General features: G+C 34.2%; 2 protein-coding genes across 2 annotated transcripts; one reads left to right on the top strand and one right to left on the bottom strand.

The window, feature by feature from the left end:
• Positions 1-6494: 6494 nt before the first annotated feature.
• On the bottom strand, positions 6495-11366 carry LOC134244795 (sorting nexin-21-like). Its single transcript, XM_062727035.1, has 3 exons — positions 11114-11366; positions 9189-9304; positions 6495-7699 (listed from the first exon to the last, which is right to left on the bottom strand). Exons 1-3 carry the CDS (start codon positions 11274-11276, stop codon positions 7013-7015), a joined length of 966 nt encoding a protein of 321 aa, XP_062583019.1. The 5' UTR covers positions 11277-11366; the 3' UTR covers positions 6495-7012.
• A 5266-nt stretch (positions 11367-16632) lies between these two features.
• On the top strand, positions 16633-19202 carry LOC134244805 (zinc finger protein 37-like). Its single transcript, XM_062727056.1, has 2 exons — positions 16633-16708; positions 16829-19202. The coding sequence occupies exon 2, from the start codon at positions 16872-16874 to the stop codon at positions 18891-18893; it is 2022 nt and encodes a 673-aa protein (XP_062583040.1). The 5' UTR covers positions 16633-16708; positions 16829-16871; the 3' UTR covers positions 18894-19202.
• Positions 19203-20026: the final 824 nt, after the last annotated feature.

The following is a 20026-nucleotide window of genomic DNA, read 5'->3' as shown; positions in this document are numbered from 1 at the left end:
TTTGTATTGTATAATTTTTAGGTATTCAATGCATAACGAGTCAACGACCCTACTTTGCACCTAACAAACGAATACTCCCGCTTAAATGATTATTCATGGTAGTGTATTGAAGGTGTTATGAAATAAACATACTCCAACAAAGGATTTACAAAATTTTAATTATTGTTTAAATAACTGTACCTTGAATTTTACATTGATGTATATGAACAGCACATGTCTTATTAAGATATTGTAAAAAGTAATGTAAATTTCATACAAATCTCTTGGTAAGAATATGCAAAAACTCTCTTTTTACTGAAATATGAAATAAAATGAATCATTAACCACGGATATTTTGACAATATTAAAATTAGGGCTGGGCAATAATATCGATATTTCAATATATTGCAATACAATGACAAAAAATATCGTATCGCAATACGATTTTGTAATATCGATATATTGGCAATATGCTTAGATTAAGGAATTTTGTCATTAAATATAAAAATGGATTTATAAAAGTTTGTTATTAAACCAAACAGTAAGTCAAAAGTTGTTTTTGGGAACATTTCAGAGCATAACTTAAATGAATTCAACAAGATTTTTTTTCTGTGTTGGTTACTTATCATAGTTATGTACATTCTGCATGTAAATTAAAGTAAATATAGTAAAAAAAATGCCATTTTTATTACATTGAAAATATTGCAATACATATCGCAATACAGTTAAAAATATCGCAATAGATCGCAATACGAAATCTCAGGCCAATACCCAGCCCTAATTAAAATTTTCTATTTTTCATCAAGGGCAAATAACTCTTTAAAAACTTTTCAGGTGCAAAATGATCAGCTTCTTATTTGTTATCAGTCAAGTGAATTTGGTTCATTTCACTTTCAATGTTTTCTGGCAATGTCTTTTTAACTAGTTTAAATCAATTCAAGATTGTTCGAAATCCCTTCGTTAAACATTGAATACCTAATTTGTATTCTTAAAAAAAAATCATACAATACATACGGAAAATTTTACAATGCAATATTGCAAAGATCGAATATTGCAACGTTTGACATGCCATAATCCTTGCATGCATTTATCCAAATTTGTTTATCACTCTTTTTGAGTTTAGTAGGTTAAAGTCTTTTTCTCTGACAGCAAAAGTTTAAGTACGCCAGGGTACATTTGATAAGAAATGATATCTATGTCACCGACATACCTTAAGTTTTTTTTTGACGAACATTTGTTAGATAAATATTACAGTTTGCGTATCTATTGTACGGGCAGGTTCTGTTGTTAATTGGGGACATATAGTTTCTTGCCCTGATTGTCCGACTATCTGTTTATCCGCAAAATCTTTTAACTTTGCCCATAATTTTGGATAAGTTAGTAAGAGTAAATTCTTTCATATTTCACGTTTAATTTATTCTTTAATTATGAAGATTTTTCTTTTGATACCCACTTATTTGACCTCTTGACCTTGGAGTATAACCCACCTTTGCAAAATTTTACCAAACTTTACCCTTGCATATAACTTTGAACGGTTGGTGTTTGGGTTTCATTTCTTATGACAAATCTCCCTTGATTTTGATCTTGGCCTCCAACTGAAGAACTTATTTTGCTTACACTAGTAAGTTTTGAATGATTAGAGCTAATCTTTTACATGTGTATTTCTTGTAACAAGTCCTTCGATCCCTTGGGTACCAACAATTTGGACATGGAATTTGAACTTATCATAACGCTTCTTTTGATTCCTTTTACAAACAAGTTGTGTTTGTGAAAAACTGATGTCCCCGTATGGCAGTGAGGGTTGAAGTTAATCAAATGCCAGTCAAACTCCAAGGTCAAGGTCAAAAGTGTTGGTAACCAAAGAAATGTCTTATCACAGTTTTAGAATACACCTGTGAAAGCCCTAGTACTAACCGTTCAAAAGTTATGGCCAAGGTTAAGGTTTTTTTCAAAAGGTGGGTCAAACTCTATCAAAATGTCAAAATATTTACTCCGATTGAAAGGCCTTGTCACATGGAATACACGTGTGAAATTTAAAAGCCTTAGTACTAATTGCCCATAACTTTTGACTGGATGGGACTATGGCTTTCATATGTCACAGGTGTATTCATAGTGACAAGAACTTTTTCGGGTTCCACCAAATTTGAGCTCTTGACCTTGACCTTGGAGTTTGACACACTTTTCACCAAAATTCTAAACTTTTCCTTTGGCCATGACTTTTGAATGGTTGGTTTTAAGACTTTCATACTTCACATGTGTATTCTTTGTGACAAGGCCTTCCATTGGATACCAACAACTTTTACCTTTTGACCTTGGAGATTGACCTACTTTTTAAAAGCTTTAACCTTGGCCATAAATTTTGAATGGTAATCCTTATGACAAGACCTTTCATTGGATATCAAAAATTTTGACCTTTTGACCTTAGTTTGACCTACATTTTAAAAACTTCAATCTTGGCGAAAACTTTTTAATGGTTAGAGCTACGGCTTTCATACTTACCATATGAAATCTTTGTGACAAGACCTTTCTTTAGAAACCAACAATTTTGATCCTTGACCTTGACCCCGGAGTTTTTCCTACCTTTAAAAAATGTTAATCAGAGATTACAGAGCTCACCTTAACGAATGTTGTCTTTAAGTAAGGCAAAGTCACAGAATTAACCAACAAAAAAGTGTACATACCAAAAATGCAAAATATTTAAGCAATTTTGATCTGATACTTTGAAAATAGACCTACAAAAAAATTTAAACTAGTTCTTCTTAATGAAAAAGTAATCAAAATCCAGCATCTGAAGCAAATTTGAGAGTTTTCATCTCTTGATGCAACATTTGTGCAAGTTTGGTTTATACTATGTTATATAAGCCTTATAGTTTTTTGCTAATAGACGTGCAACCATAACTTTTACCTGGTCTATTATCTGAAAAATGTATGTCGAATTCAGCATCCGAAGCAAGTCCATTAGTGTGCATCCTAAGATGTATCGTCCATGCAAGTTTGCTCATTATAGGGCTCATAGTTAATTGAAAATGAAACATATATCAAAAACTAACATTTTCACTCATCCACAAAAAGTAGGTCAGATTCAGCATCCGAAGAAAGCCTAGAAGTATGCATCCTTAGATGTATCATCCATGCAAAATTGGTCATTAAAGAACTCATAGTTACTTGGAAATGAAACCTGCACCAAAAGCTTTAACCTGTTCACTCAACCAGAAAATGTAGGTCAGATTCAGCATCCGAACACATAGTGTGCATCCTTTTGTATCAATGCAAGTTTGGTTTTAGGGCTTATTTACTTGCAAATGAAACCTGCACCAAAAACTTTAACCTGTTCACTCAACTGGAAAATGTAGGTCAGATTCAGCATCTGAAGCAAGCCCAGTAGTATCCATCTTTAGATGTATCATCCATGCAAGTTTGGTCAACATAGGGCCTATAGTTACTTGGAAATGAAACCTGCACCAAAAACTTTAACCTGTTCTCTCAACTGGAAAATGTAGGTCAGATTCAGCATCCAAAGCAAGCCCAGTAGTATCCATCTTTAGATGTATCATCCATGCAAGTTTGGTCAACATATGGCTTATAGTTACTTGGAAATGAAACCTGCACCAAAAACCTTAACCTGTTCACTCAACCGGAAAATGTAGGTCAGATTCAGCATCCGAAGCAAGCCCAGTAGTGTGCATCCTTAGATGTATAATCCATGCAAGTTTGGTCAACTTAGGGCTTAAAGTTACTTGCAAATGAAACCTGCACCAAAAGCTTTAACCTGTTCACTCAACCAGAAAATGTAGGTCAGATTCAGCATCCGAAGCAAGCCCGGTTGTATTCATCCTTAGATGTATCATACATGCAAGTTTGGTCAACATAGGGCTTATAGTTACTTGGAAATGAAACCTGCACCAAAAACTTTAACCTGTTCTCTCAACTGGAAAATGTAGGTCAAATTCAGCATCCAAAGCAAGCCCAGTAGTATCCATCTTTAGATGTATCATCCATGCAAGTTTGGTCAACATAGGGCTTATAGTTACTTGGAAATGAAACCTGCACCAAAAACCTTAACCTGTTCACTCAACCGGAAAATGTAGGTCAGATTCAGCATCCGAAGCAAGCCTGGTATATATCCTTAGATGTATCATCCATGCAAGTTTGGTCAACATAGGGCTTATAGTTTTTTGGAAATGAAATCTACACCAAAAACTGCACCAAAAATTATAACCTTTATCCAAAAACATTAACCTGGTCATTCCTTTGCTGAAAACAGCATCGGAAACTTTGACTGGTACAATGAAACACACTAGAACCATCTTCCATGCATGTCTAATCAATATAGGACATAGAAGTACTTAAAAAGAAAACTGCTCCAAAAAACTTAACCTTAACCACAGGCACCTGGATTTTTATCAATAAGTCGCTAAATAGCCAAATATCGAAAAATTCTACCCCCTCTATATATAAATATACAGAGGGGGTAGAATTTTTCGATATTTGGCTATTTAGCAACTTATTGATAAAAATTCAAGTGCCTGTGCCTTAACCTGGGACGCCGACGCCGACACCGACGCCGACGCCGAGGGTATTACATAAGCTCCCCCAACTTCGTTGAGGTGAGCTAAAAATGTTAATCTTGGCAATAACTTTTGAACAGGTGGTGCTAGGGTTTTATTTTTCACATTTGTATTTCTTGTGAGAAGGCCTTACTTTGGGTATCAACATGCTTGATTGGCATTCGAGAAAACTTAATCTTCGCTATGTTGCCATACAGGGGGTATCAGTGTTTCACAAACACATCTTGTTTTTAAAAGTGGTGACAAGTCGGTCAAACTCTAAGGTAAAGGTCAAAATATATACATGTATACCAATTCAAAGGTCTTGTCACAGTAAATATACATGTGAAGTATGAAAGCCCTAGCACCAACTGTTCAAAAAAGTTATGAACAAGGTTAGAGTTTGAAAATTTTTGCTAAAAGTGGGTCAAATTCAAAGTCAAGGTAAGGAGGTCATACCCTAAGAAAGGTCTTTTCACAAGGAATACGAGGGCTGTTCAATAAATAATGTCCTCGGTGCTCGGAAAGAAGCAAAAGACGCTTTTCAATGATTTTTTCTTCATGATTTAACTTTAAAATCTCTTTTAATTAAAACACATGTCCGTAACATTTTTTTTTATCCAATTTCTGATTGTTTTTAGAACTCATTTTTGGGTATGACCCTTAGTATACTGGAAAATGGCAGATTCAATGATTTCCTGGACTTGTTTCTTCCTTCTGAAAGGTGTTTTTTTCTCAAGTTTGGAAACAGAAACAAGTCAAAAGGTCAAAGATCTGGCGAATATTGTTAATGTGAAAAAACATTAACTTTTTGTTCATCCCGAAAACCCCTTTACTCTTCAGGTTTGGACGCTGTCATGAAGAAATTTAAAGTACTAGTAGTGGATTCCTGGTTCTGGGTCAACCTTTCGATTTTTTTGCAAAAAATTTACTTTCTAGCCTCCTCCAGATATTAAACTGTCTCCCCGAATACGAATTTGAACAACAATACCACTTATACTTCAGAAAATTGCATATAAATCTGTCTTTGTGCTCTTGCAATTCTTTGCTCTTGTCAGACTTTCGCTGTTTTCATTAAAGTACATCTTATGGTAAATTTTGTTTTGGGGGTTTTAAGCAATAAATTCAAGTTTCATTATCTGTTTGAATATCAAACAAACGTGGATAACTACAATAACTGATATTTTAAAACAATTGATAAGACATTCGCACACGCTATCGTTTTCACTCATTTTCAAAATATAGGTTGACCTTTGAGTATTAAGCTTTTTTTTTATCGTCAAACGTTTCTTAAAAACAGTGTTAACTACTCCCGAAATGATGTCTATCAAATTTGCTATATGTCTTAAAGTCAATCATATATCATCAAATATTTTTTGTTGAAATTTTGCAAACAGTACATAAGTTGTTATAATTTTTTGTTGGCAAGGACGGTACCCATTTTTGATGCCCATTATATATTTTTTTATCATTGAAATCCACCTGCTCATTTGTCTATAAAACAGGCATTGGTTGCTGTAAATGTCACATATTTCAGTGAATATTTCTTTGGGATTTTTAAGAGTTTTACAGCAGCTTTAAGGAAGCTTTTATTTTCACGCTAGTTTACTTATTCTTTACCATTCATTTATAATGCAGCGTCTCGAATAGCCCTTGTTTACCAGCTTCTCACAACGAAACTATGTCCTGAACTGTGGTCACATCAACTGTTATAAATTCATTAAAGATTCAATAATGAGAGAAAGTCAAGCTTAATGTAATATGATAACTGTACTGTATGTCATACAGTTCAGGACATTATTCATTGAACAGCCCTCGTACACCTGTGAAATATGAAATTCATAACCCAGCCTTTTCTGCCACCATTCACTCACACAATACCAATATTTTTGAGGGGAAATTAGATACAAAGTTATTATGGCTTGGCTTATCAATTTTATTCTTATTTATAAAAAGAGGAAAAGAAAATTCAACTTTTTATATGTTTATTTTTGTCTTTTTATATTATTTTCACACTAAAAAATTAGCTCTTGAATATACCAGTTAGTATAAATATTATGTATATTATGTTAGTATAAATATTATGCAACATGTCAAATTAAAACAATGTATAAAGAAATAAAAAAAACAAACAATCCTGCCAAAATAAGGCTACAAGCATCAATATAATGCCTTGGCACAATAACCTGTCCCCCTCCTTCACTTCATTTTAGAGTGACACAGTTAATAAAACAGATCTGATTGTTAGGTTTATCTAGCATATATTATGCTACAATATACTGTGAGAAATATTTGCAAGTTTCATGAGTCATGGTCCTCATTTTCTTATGAATATTTCTTTCTAGACGTATTTATCTTTGTATTTATGTAGAAAGTTTCCTTAGTCACAAAATAAAGTTGTATAATTATGAATTTCCTCGTAATTTTTCAATTTTTAAATGCTGCACATCTCCATACTGAAACTATTTACAGTTTGAGAAGAATCATTACTTATCCTCATACCACACAGAATCAAACTTGGTGTAGTTCAATATGACTGTCAGAAGCTCCTCAGATTTAGCTCCCTTGTCTCTGAGTCCACCCAGTCTGGCCTCTAGGTGGCTCTTTTCCCGACAGAGCACCCAACAAAGGTAGATAGTGTGGTCCAGCAGAGGAACAAGGAACGGACTAGTCTGGTCGTCATTAATACAAGAAAGTGCTGACTCAGCATATTCAAGTGCCGCCTCTCGGTCTCCTAGCTTTTGGTGACAGACAGACAGGACACAGAGCGTGCACACCACATCGCTATGCTGATCCCCCATAACTCTCTCTTGCACAGGGAGGTATTTCTCCATCACAGCTACACAGTGAGAAAAATTTCCTCTATGTATGCTTTCCAGTCCTTCCTGCATTCTTTCTTGATAAAGAAAATTTTTCAACTCATCAGAAAACCGAAGTGAATCAATTGTAAATATGTGTGTCAGAAACTGCTCAAAGGCTCGGCTCCTTTGAGCTATGGTTTCGTCTGTGAAATTTCCCATCACTAATTTTCCAGGAAATGATATGAGCTCCATATCTTTATGGAAGCATTTCTTTAGTTTTGTATTGAGGTCACTGAAATCTGAATACCTCTTCTCTATAATACCTGGAGTCTTTTCAGGCTCACCTTCTGTGCTGACTGATAAAGTGTACCTCTGAAAGACAGGAGGAAATACATGTGTGTAAAAGATTTATCTGAAAACTTAGCTATTATTGCTTATCCATTTTTTTAAGCGGGAAAAAAGAAATTTAAAAAATTCACTTGTTCATCAGAAGGTTTTAAAAATTTAAATCTGTCTGTGCAAACCATCGTCCATCTGTCTGTGCAAATGTGTCCTTCATATGTTTTTTATGGGGGAACATAGGAATTAATACTTTACACCTTGATCCAAGGTCATTTGTGCAAGTTCAAAGGGGCACATGTACATGGTATTACAAAAACATTTAGAAAAAAATTTAAGATACGTTTCACACGAAAATGGGTACAGGCATGGAATCAAAGGATTTATCTTTAGAATTCAAATGAATGTATATAAAATGAATTTTGATAAAAGACACATCTCAGATCTTGCATCCAATATCTATAAATAAAATAAAATAAGTACATGTAAATTATGTTTAATGCCTGTGTACAGTATACACTTACAGAATCAGTTCTTTTTTATCGCAAAAAATATTTTTAGTATTGCAAAACAATTTATTGATATGAGATTTTACACTTCCTATGTGTCAATTTAAACGAAATGCTATTAAATCGATGTACTTACTTATAATGCGTAGAGGTCTTTTTTTCTACTTTATACTTGTAAGAATATGTATGGGTCGCGGGCAAGTTATATTTTTAATGATTTTTCTCAATATATGATATATTTTAATATTGAAAGCTTTTTTTTTTTTTATAACTGATTGTTTTTTATACCTTTTTTTTATGTTATTATAGGTAGCAAAGGTGTCTAATAAGAAAGCGTACACAATTTTCATTGAATATTTATGGCTACAATTACAGTTCTTTTTCCAAAAAACATTAAATTAGTTAACTTTTTGTGTTACTCCAGCCCTGTTCCATGTTCCCTGATGATATATGGTTCATCTTTCTTTGGTTTTTCACAATGAATAGTCTTCTTCAAGTAATACATCTTCATAACCCTCTTACACGCTTTTAGAGGGACCCTTTAGATACCCCTTGGTCATGTGACTAGTATAGGTTGGTTTTGCAAATAAATTATAAAATATGACAGAGGAAACATTACTGGATACTAAAGGAATTAATTTGAAATTCATCATGGGCCAAAAAATAGCCTTATCGAAACCCTACCTTTATCTACACATATCATCACAAGGTGAAAGGACCTTTAATAACAGGAGCTAAATGTTCACTTTCGTTAAACACATGCACTCAAATTTTGGCTTAATTACTTTCCAGTAAGTTATGAAGTGCTTAGGAACATCAAGAACTAGTGCATTTCATGATGAAAATCATAATACATGTAATTATATAAGGTCATATCTTGATGTCTATTATGAAAAGTGCAAATTACACAGCATGTTAGCTCCTAAATAAGCATCCTGCTACTAATAGGTCACACTGACAGATATGGTGAACCCACCTACCATGTTATGTACTGTAGTGACAATGTACTTTACCACAAAGGAAGATCTCCCCTCGCTCACTTTCTCTGCTTTTATAACTTCAAATATCACAGCTCTTGTTCCGGGGTTGTCTCCACTGATAGATATAACTGCTGATTTCCTGTCATCCTCTGCAAGTAAATTTACTGTCAACTAAAAACTATAATCAACTAAAATCTTCATTATGCAATTAAAATCTACCTTTAAAAACAAATTTCAAAGAACTGTATCCAGTCTTGTGTTAGATTTTCCTCCCTGATAAAAATATCAACATATAACGTATTCATAAGTGTCCTGATTGATATGGAATGCCAAATTAATATATATTCAAACATTTGTACCTATCTTCAAATAATTGTACCTATCTTTAATTGAATTGTACCTATCTTCAAATGAATTGTACCTATCTTTAAATCAATTGTACCTATCTTCAAATGAATTAGAGATAGGTACAATTCAATTATACCTATCTTTAATTCATTTGAAGATAGGTACAATTACTTTGAAGATAGGTAAAAATGCAATGAATTGAAGACAGGTATAATTTATTTAAAGATAGGTACAATTGAATTGAACCTATCTTTAATTACTAAGTTATTGGCAATAACAACTACTCCCTTTATCATAAGTCATTTCCGATACATCACAGCTGGCGCGAAAGTTTATCAGAATCTTCACAAGATATACCTACATGATATACATGTGTATTTTTATAAGTATATGATGCTTTTTGCACATTTTGTATTACTATAGTAACCTTTATTTCCCCTTTCATCCTTGTTGTCGTCTCTCTGTAGGTTCTGTGCATTTCCGTCCATACTCAATATTGTCTCCAAGGGAGCATTCATTATTTACCAACAACATAAAATGAATTGAACCTAGGTATAACTTAATTTTACCTATCTTCAAATCCTTTGTGGATATGTCTTAATTGAACCTATCTTTAAATCAATTTTTTTCAAATGAATCAGAGTTTAATTCAACGGCTATCTTTTTTGAATCCAAGATAGAAGTAATTCCATTAAAGATAGGTATAATTCATTTGATCTAGGTGAAACCTTTTTAGGGTCACTAGGTATGTTATGTAGATGTGCGGAACGAAGGTCATTTTGTACCTATCTTTAATTCAATTGTACCTATCTTCAATTCATTTGCAGATAGCTGCAATTAATTGAAGATAGATGCAATTATTTGAAGATAGGTACAAATATTTGAATATATATTAATTTGGCGTTCCATAGATTGACATTACAATAGATTTTAGATATACAAGTATCCTTCCTGCTGTGTGATTTGATACCATGACTTTATTATACAACAATATATATGCAGGAAATTGATACTTGAACTTTGATAGTTTCTATGTTGTTTTTTTTTACATCATAAATGGTAATTAAAAAAGAATGTAATTAAAACTTTCCTGTCATTAACAAGGGAACAAAAACATACACATGCAGAAGGAGTTTATTGGGCCCATTTATTGTGAGTTTACATTCAGTTGGGAGATGTGAATTAAGATATTTCATTTACATTTTTAGAAAAATGAAAAGAATTAAGATAGAATTTAAACTATAATCGTGACTGTGAAATACAGCATGTATTTGCTAACAAAATATATTTTAAATAAAATTTACATATCAAATGAAAAAAAAAAAGAATATTCTAAAATAAAATTAATAACCTACATACATACAAGTTTTTGCTTGCAATCTAATTCTTGATTTCCATCAGAATAATAAGAGATCAAGATATTAAGATATATATTTAATGTCAAAAGTAACTTAAGCAAACTCGACTGTGAAAAAAATAACATTTAAAAAAAAGAAGTCCAGTTGGTGCCAAACTATTGGGATACAACACAAAGATCCCATACATATCTGAATCTGCTATTAAATACTTGGTAAGCGTTTCATTGGTTTATCTTTTATATAACTTCATACTTGGTTTTGAGACTTCCTGGTTCTCTATTTTAAGCGTCAGGTTTTCCTGGAAGCTGTCAAATTCCTCGTCTTCCGCCGCCAGGTAATGCTCCTGTACATCCTCTACGGTATCCAGAACCTGTTTCAGACTCTGACTGATACGACTGTCTCGTATAAAACTCATTCTTCATCTTGATGCTTCACAGCATTGTTATTGTTTCACAACTGACGATTTTCTACTTTCATTTTCAAAAGGAGTGTTAGGTCCATGTCAATTCGTCCCTCTTTTATTCCACTGTCTTTCTAAGCGAAAGGCCTAGTCAGACTGCTTAGCATTTCTTTTTTTCCCTTGTCAGGTTAAGTTATCCTCCAGTTTTTGGTCAGTTTACGGTTTTTTTGTTTGCTTGTCAGATATGGGGGAGTGGGGGAGTGTCTGTGAACCGTTGTTCACAGCAGGCACTTGTTTCGGTACTTGTATAAAAAATTGTTTTCCATATCATTACACATTATACATAGCACCATCAAATCTAGCAACGACTCGAATGCAGCTTTTTACGAAGATACTCAATTTGCACTCCATCCTCACAATGCCAGGATTATGAAATCACAAAACTTTGAGGATGTATATATATATATGCACTCTGACTCTTAAATCAGGCTTTGCAGTTTTAAAACATCGATCCTGGTGTGGTATCCGAATCAAATTGTTAAGCGATCTTGTGCATATATGGTCTGAGACCTTTGAACTTGATATCGGGATTTTGATATTTGTGGGTAACTATCAATAATTCATGATAACAAGAGGCCCATTTTCAAAATACTCAAAAACCTTGCTGCTTTGACCAAATCTGTTTTTACCAGATTTCCCCCTTGTTATACATAATGCATCCCCACCCTACCCCACTGATCATAATTATGAACATTTTGAAATCTACACTACCCCATGATCCTTCCATGGATGGGCACATGTGTTTCAGCTTTTTTGGCCCAGTGGTTCCCGAGAAGAAGATTTTTAAAGATTTTTCCTAATTTTTCCTATATATTTCTATGTAAAACTTTGATTCCCTATAATGGCCCCGCCCTTCCCCCGGGGGTCATGATTCCTACAATTTAGAATTTACACTACACCAAAATGCTTCCACATAAGCTTCACTTTTTCCGGCCCAGTGGTTCTTGAGAAGAAGATTTTCAAAGATTTTTCCTACATATTTCTATGTAAAACTTTGATTCCCTATAATGGCCCCGCTTTTCCCCCGGGGGTCATGATTCCTACAATTTAGAATTTACACTACACCAAAATGCTTAAACATAAGCTTCACTTTTTCCGGCCCAGTGGTTCTTGTTAAGAAGATTTTCAAAGATTTTTCCAATATATTTCTATATAAAACTTTGATTCCCCATTTTCTACTACAAAAACAATTTAGAAATACACTACACCAGGATGCCTCCACATAAGTTTCAGCTTTTCTGGCCCAGTGGTTCTTGAGAAGAAGATTTTCAAAGATTTTTCCTATATATTTCTATGTAAAACTTTGATTCCCCTTTGTGGCCCCGCCCTTCTCCCGGGGGTCATGATGTGAACAATTCAGAATCTACACTATACCAGGATGCTTTCACATAACTTTCCTCTTCTGGCCCAGTGGTTCTTGAGGAAGATTTTCAAAGATTTTTCCTATATATTTCTATATAAAACTTTGATTCCCCTGTGCACCTCCTATTTTAACAATTTGAATCTACATACCCCATGCTTTTACATAAGTTTCAGCTTCACTTGCCCAGTGGTTCTTGAGGAGAAGATTTTCAAAGATTTTTCCTATATATTTCGGGGGGTCATGATTTGAACTCATTGCTCACAGTACCTCTAGTTGTTTCACAACTGACGATTTTCTACTTTCATTTTCAAAGGGAGTGTTAGGTCCGTGTCCTATTTTTGTCCTTTTTTATTCCACTGTCTTTCTAAGCGAAAGGCCTAGTCAGACTGCTTTTAACATTTCTTTTTTTACCCAAGTCAGGTTAAAGTTATCCTCCAGTTTTTGGTCAGTTTACGGTTTTTTTGTTTGCTTGTCAGATATGGGGGAGTGGGGGAGTGTCTGTGAACCGTTGTTCACAGCAGGCACTTGTTTCGGTACTTGTATAAAAAATTGTTTTCCATATCATTAAAACACATTATAAATAGCACCATCAAATCAGCAAAACATCAAAGGTGCAGCTTTTTAGGAGTGAGATCCTCAATTTGCACCCGCCTGTGTTCAATGTCATGATTATGAAATCACAAAACTTTGAGTGTATATATATATATGCAAAATGTTGTGCACTCATTTGACTCTGATAAATTGTATTTGCTGAGTTTTAAAACATAGATCCTGGTGTGGTACTTTACGAATCAAATTGTTAATCAACTTGTGCATATAGGGTTCTACGTAGACCTTTGCTTGATATCTGAGATATATAAACTCCGTATGTGGTGATGAAACATATTGCATGAATGAATGATATGGAGATAACGAACAGTATTCAATATCAAAGTCCATAAAAAAATACAAAATAGGAGCAGAGCAGACACAGGCCTCCAAAACATCAAAGGTGGGAAAATCATGGTGCCATGGAGGAATTTTACGTGAGCATCCCCTGCCATAACCGGTCACACCCGAAATCAAAAATTGCGTGTGTTCTTTGTCATGATCATAAGGGAAATAAAAAAAAATCCGTCGTCAATTCAGTGTATAAATAATGGACTAACAACCAGTATGAAAAATGTCAGTCAGCATTTGACTCAATGATAAATTGTATTTGCTGACAATGTCATTGTATCGACCATAGATCTTACGTAATGGTGACTTTAAACGAGACTGCTGATATTCTTGTTTCATCAACTTGTTTGTCAATAATTTACCTCGTTTTAGAAATTGTTCATGCTCTTGCGTATCGAATAAACTGAGATATATAAACTCCGTATGCTGGTGATGAAAGTATATTTCTGCATAAGTAAGGGAAGTTGATGATAGGAAAGTTAAAGTCACTGAGCTTGGTTGTTAGATTACCATTAACGTCTTTTTCAAGTAAAATATTTAAATATGAAACAGATGTGTCAGACTCTGTGGTATCTTTTATCTCAAGCTTACCAGGATATGTCGTATGGACATAGGAATGGAAATTACCATTGATAAAATTGACAATACGTCGTCGATATATCTAAATGTTGAGTTGAAGGCCACAGCAAGTTTTTTCTTCTTTTCACGCATAAGATTTTGCACAGCTTCATATGAATACAAAAATATGTCTGCTAATAACGGAGCGCATTGGTACCCATGGGAATTCCAACAGATTGTTGGAAGACCTGGTCTCCAAAAACCACATAGATATTGTCAATCAGAAATTCAAGCATCTTTTTGATGTCAACTTCAGAGTACTTGTGTGCGCAGTCAGAATGTGTTTAAACAAAATAATTTTGCAAATGACCAATAACCAGGTAAGTAAAAAGAGTTCCATTTTTATTGAAAAAGCAGCTGTAAACGACAACAAAAAGCCGGGACCTTAATTTATCGTGGGGAATGGTTGTGTATAAATCTGAAAAGCCGTAAGTTTTTAATCTGTTGATTTTGGTAAAATCTTGTGATTTCAAATTGTCCAAATGTTCTTTGGAATTTTTGAGTATCCACGTCTGATTCACATCACTTCTTGAATATATTATTGCACAGTTCTCTTGAAGTTTTTCCTTCACTACTGTCAATATCTTAGTGAGGAGTAAAGAAAGAGACTTGGTTGAACATTTACTGGAATCTGCAATGTATCTTTGTTTGTAAGGATTCTTATAAAGTTTCAGAATTCAATATACATACTAGTATACGGTAGTTCAAATTCATTTTGGTTCTTCTGGATATTAAAAATATTCAAAACTGACATACGATTTTGAAAAATTTCTTCCTTAGAAAGGGAACTATGAGTCTGGATTATGGTATCATTTGATATTTTTGCAGTTCGGGGATAGCTAATGGAATAGACGGCAGAATTGTTGAGCGCTGAAGAAAATTCTGCAAACCCAGAGGGTCGGCAAGTATTTCACTTTGCGGAGATGAACTGGATTAAAAAAAGGGGGCAACTAACTTTTGTGATAAAAACTTAATAATTAAATTTTCTGTCAAATTCTGAATACTGTTCCTTTACTTCAATAGCCAGTAGGTGTATATTCTGATTATCAAGAATCAATTTAACATGCAACAACAACACCAAAATACTTCTTGTATATATATCTAAGTTTTATGTACGATATAAATAAATTAAAAATGCAATATTTTCGAATGAATCGTATCAATCTTGAAAAGATACATATATGACAAAACTATTTTACCTGTATATTATTCAGGGTATTCTTCACTGTTATATACATATCGATTTTTTGAACAGTGTACTCCGCGACTCTCGAGGAAATATTCTAACCACAACGCTACGGGTTGATCGACATCGAATTTCGTAATGTCATTTTAGGCCTTTATTTTACATACCAAATTTGACCACAAATTATTCCTTCTATCTGATTAATAATTGGGACTCAAAGCGGGCGTGTCCAACTGACAGAGATGCTTACTTCACCTGGGCACCTGATCCCACTCAGAGCTAGATTTTCTAAAGGGGCGGGTGTGTTTTATACTGTACCATGACCTGTTTGTATAGACAAAAGAAAAGAAAATAATTGCATGAATCATGGATCGAAATAACAAAAAGTATTCAATATCAACAGTCCATAAAACTACACAAAATAGGAGCAAAGCAAACACTGACCTCCAAAACATCAGAGGAAGGATCAGGTGCCTGGAGGAGTGAGCATCCTCTGCCAACCGTCACATCCGCCGCGCGCTCCTTGTCATGATCGGGAAACAACGTCGTCAATTTAGTGTATAAGTAATGGACTATCAATTAGTATGAAAAAAGTCAGTCAGCATTTGACTCAATGATAAATTGTATTCGCTAACAAGGTCATGTATCTACCATAGAACTTACGAAATGCAAATAAATAAATAAATAAATAAATAAATAAATAAATAAATAAATAAATAAATGAATGAATGAATGAATGAATGAATGAATGAATGAATGAATGAATGAATGAATCAGGGGCGTAGCAACCGGGGGGGCCAGGGGGGCCCCACTTTTTTTTCCCAACCTTACTTATACTATAGGAAATGTTAATTGAAAACCACTTTTAGTGTTGTACCGAAAATGTATAATATTAGAATTAGTACTATAAGTAGTTGACACTGAGAAAAAGTTAACCTAACCCCCCCCCCCCCCCCCCCCCCACGAAATAGGATTTTCGACTTTGGGCAACTCTTCTCTTTTTTTTTTTTTTTTTTTTGCTTGTCAAGTTTTTCAGGTAAGTAAAAAAACAATTTTTCTCTGGCTGGCCCCCCCACTTTCAAAAACGATGCTACGCCACTGTGAATGAATGAATGAATGAATGAATGAATAACTAAATAAGAAAGAAAGAAAGATTTGATTATATAGTTGCGCAGACGAGATGCCGTAGAAGTTGGCGCACAGCACAAATATCAGTTATATTGAATGCGGCTGTGCAACTATTGCCTGTCTCGGGAGCAAGCATTCTTTCAAAATTATATTGTAAGCAAAAAGGGAATTGTTTCTAATCATTCAGTGTTTTTCTATGAATATATCTCTTAGGAATTTCATCAATGATTTTTCAGAGATACAATTTGCTCATGTTCATTGGTTTATTTTCAGAATGAGGTGAAAAATAAACGTTGTGTACGGGGAGCATACCAAAATGGCGGCGTCGAAGGTGAAAAAATCAAAATTCGTTGACAATACTCATGTTTCGAACATTATGCAGAGGTTAAATGAACAAAGACAAAGTAGTAAGTTTTGTGATGTTATTCTCAAGGTCTATGGTACCAGTGTACTTGTGCATTCCAATGTTTTAGCGGCAGCTAGTCCATATTTTCATACGTTCCTCGGACAAGGGGAAGATGACCCGCGAGCATTTTCTCAAAACACGCCACAGATGATAGAAATTCACATCGATGGAGAGAGTAATGAGGATAATTACAGTGAGGCTATTAAGATCGTTATTGATTACTTGTACACAGGCCAAATAGCTGTCTCTTCAACCATCATCAACCACATAGCACAACTATCAAAAATAATGTGTTTACATAAGTTAAGTTCCTTTTGTGAATGGTTTATCAATGAAGAAAGTAAGGATGATGACATTCATGAAAATACAATGGTTAATGGTGAAAATATTGAGGCAATGCCACAAAGTGAAAGAATACCTGAATCTGAAATATCAACTAAGAGTTCCCCTCTTTTTGCAAATTCTCAGAAGGATGAAGGTGAAAATTCAAAATCATTTCATTATTCTAAAAGAAAAAGAGGAAGACCAAGAAAGATAACTCAAACAGAAGACGAAGATGAAATGTTTGGTCCTAAAAGAAGAAGAGGCAGACCAAGAAAGATAACTCAGATTGAAGACAATCATGAGGAAGAAATGTTTGTAGAGGAAAAGAAAAGTGACACTGAACCTGCTGATGTTGGACATTCTGATGATAAAAGTGTGAAGGATACCATTGCTGAAGATGAAGTTAATATAACTGAATTCTCTTCCAGGAGTGGCAGGAAAAGAAAACTTACAGTTAAGATGAAATACTTCACTAACTCTAAGGAAGATTCTCTGGCTGGATTAGGGTTTGTCAGAAAGCGTGACAAATATAAATGTGCATTCTGTCCCTTCTCTACAATGTCTCTTTATAATCATCAGCAACATACCCAGGCCCATGAACGGCCCAAGAAGAAGTACACGTGTGACACTTGTGGATATACATCAGAAAAGGCAAAGAGTATGCATGTCCATAAGAAAGAGCACCTGCATGAAAACTATCACTGTGATCTTTGTGAATACAATGGTGATACAAAAGAAAACTTTGAAAACCACATGAAAAGACATGATGATCCCCTGCCCTTCTTCTGCAAGTATTGTGATCATAGATTCAGGACTAAAACTCAGTTAAACTTCCACTACCCTAAACATTCCAAACTGAAACCATTTGTTTGCAAAATATGTAATGCTGGATTCAAATGGAAGCATGCACTGAAAAATCATATGGTGACCCACAGTACCACAAAAGAACATCTATGTGATGTATGTGGGTTTGCTACTGCTCATAAGAGTCAGCTGAAAGCTCACAGACTGGTTCACACAGGGGACACTTATAAATGTCCTGAATGTAATTTCCAGGCCACAAGGAAGCAGAACTTGAAGTACCACATGGTGACGCACACACGTGAGAAAGCCCACCAGTGTGAAGTGTGTGGGCAATCGTTCTCCCTCATTAAAAACATGAAGCGACACATGCTGCTACACACGAACGAACGACCCTATAAATGTGACCAGTGTACTTTCACCACAACGCGCTTTGATAAGCTTAAAGAACACTTGAAAAAACAACATGGACAGGGGGAAGATTCAAAGAAAAAATCAAAAGGAATGGCAAAAACTGCAGATTCTGAGCATGCAAAATTGCTTCACCAGGCCTCTAAAATGCTGGTTGGTGGGCTGTCAGATGTAACTGAGGTACCGATCACGGAGGTGGTAGACTCGGATGTCCTCTCCACGCTACAGTCCTTCCAGATCCAGGTGGATGGATCTAAAACCGTGGGCGTACCACACGCACAGAGAGAAGTGTTAATACCGACAACGGGGGACAGTCTACAACCCATCAGTCTAACCAAACTACAGGAAGACGGGAGTGAAGTTACTTACCATTTTGTACAGCTAGAATCAACATGATCCAGTTAACAAATTAATGAAATATAATTTATTGTTATTGACTGCTAATAAGAAAATTGTGTTATTATTTGTTGGATGAAGTAAATTTTTTTTTATTATTAAAAGATCTAGATTTTAAATATTATGTGTACATTTTAGTACATTTAGAAAGTTCTTTTTTTTTCTTATAATTCAATTACTGAATACATATTTAGCTCACCTGAGTAAGAGGCTTCACTTTTCTGATCAGAAAAGGTTTATAGTCCATGTGCCTGTTATGTATAGTTTGTTTTCACATTTCCTTTATTAAAATGATTAAGGTCATCTGATTATTCATTATCATTGTCGGTCATTTGTAATCTTTTGAACATTTTTAGCTTCTTCTCATAAACGTTGACAAACGTTTTCAAGGTGTGCTGTAGCAAAGGACATTTCCTTCAAGTTGTTTCAAAGTCAGGTGATGTTCCAATTGTTACAGAGTATAAAAAAAAAAATGACACACAAATTGAACAGCTGAATAAGTTCAGAACTTGTAGAATGAATAACACTAAAGGATGTTTCAGGAATAATAATATATATTTGGTAGCTTGAAAATAGGCCAGAAAACAATTTTACTGATAAAACTAAATCAGGACAATTATATCTGAAGTAAGGAGATTTATACATGTATTCCAAAAAAAAAAAAATTGTCATGTGTTATTTTTAGTGTATGGTTTTAAATAAGATGAGAAATCAAAACACAAAATATGCTGACATTCAAAAGGAGATAAAATCAGAATTCATATATTATATTTTGTCATTAATAAAGCCGGATCAGCCTGTAAAACAAGAGGCCCATGGGCCACATCACTTAAGGTACTTCAATCTTCAGCCAGGAAGGATAACTCTTTAATTAATTATCTAATTCAAAGAGTCTCAAAATGAAGCTTGAAAATCAAATCTTTTCATGCAACAATTTTCATTTTATACTTCTCATTGTGCTTCAAGGTTCTTTGTAGTTCTCGGAATGGTTTTAAAAAAAGTATTTTAAAAGTACATGTTTAAAGAATATGAGGTTCATTTTCATCGAAACACTGACACTAATGTTTATTAACATGATATGAAATTAGAAGTGAATTATGGTGTTTTGCAATGATTGGAAAATCTTTATACAG

Source organism: Saccostrea cucullata, unplaced genomic scaffold (genome assembly GCF_032062105.1).
Source record: "Saccostrea cucullata isolate Sc308-1 unplaced genomic scaffold, CSIRO_AGI_Scuc_v1 ctg249, whole genome shotgun sequence".
Classification (NCBI taxonomy): Eukaryota; Metazoa; Mollusca; class Bivalvia; order Ostreida; family Ostreidae; genus Saccostrea; species Saccostrea cuccullata.
Note: the sequence above shows the minus strand (reverse complement) of the source record. Positions and strands in the feature narration are given on the sequence as shown.

Excerpts from the sequence above, each read along its gene's own strand:
- LOC134244795 (XM_062727035.1), bottom strand. The coding sequence starts at position 11,276 with ATGAGTTTTATACGAGACAGTCGTATCAGTCAGAGTCTGAAACAGGTT. Across the intron at positions 9,305-11,113 it reads CCAGGAAGTCTCAAAACCAA|AGGATGACAGGAAATCAGCA; the intron begins GTATGAAGTTAT and ends ATTTACTTGCAG. Across the intron at positions 7,700-9,188 it reads AGGGGAGATCTTCCTTTGTG|AGGTACACTTTATCAGTCAG; the intron begins GTAAAGTACATT and ends CCTGTCTTTCAG.
- LOC134244805 (XM_062727056.1), top strand. The coding sequence starts at position 16,872 with ATGGCGGCGTCGAAGGTGAAAAAATCAAAATTCGTTGACAATACTCAT.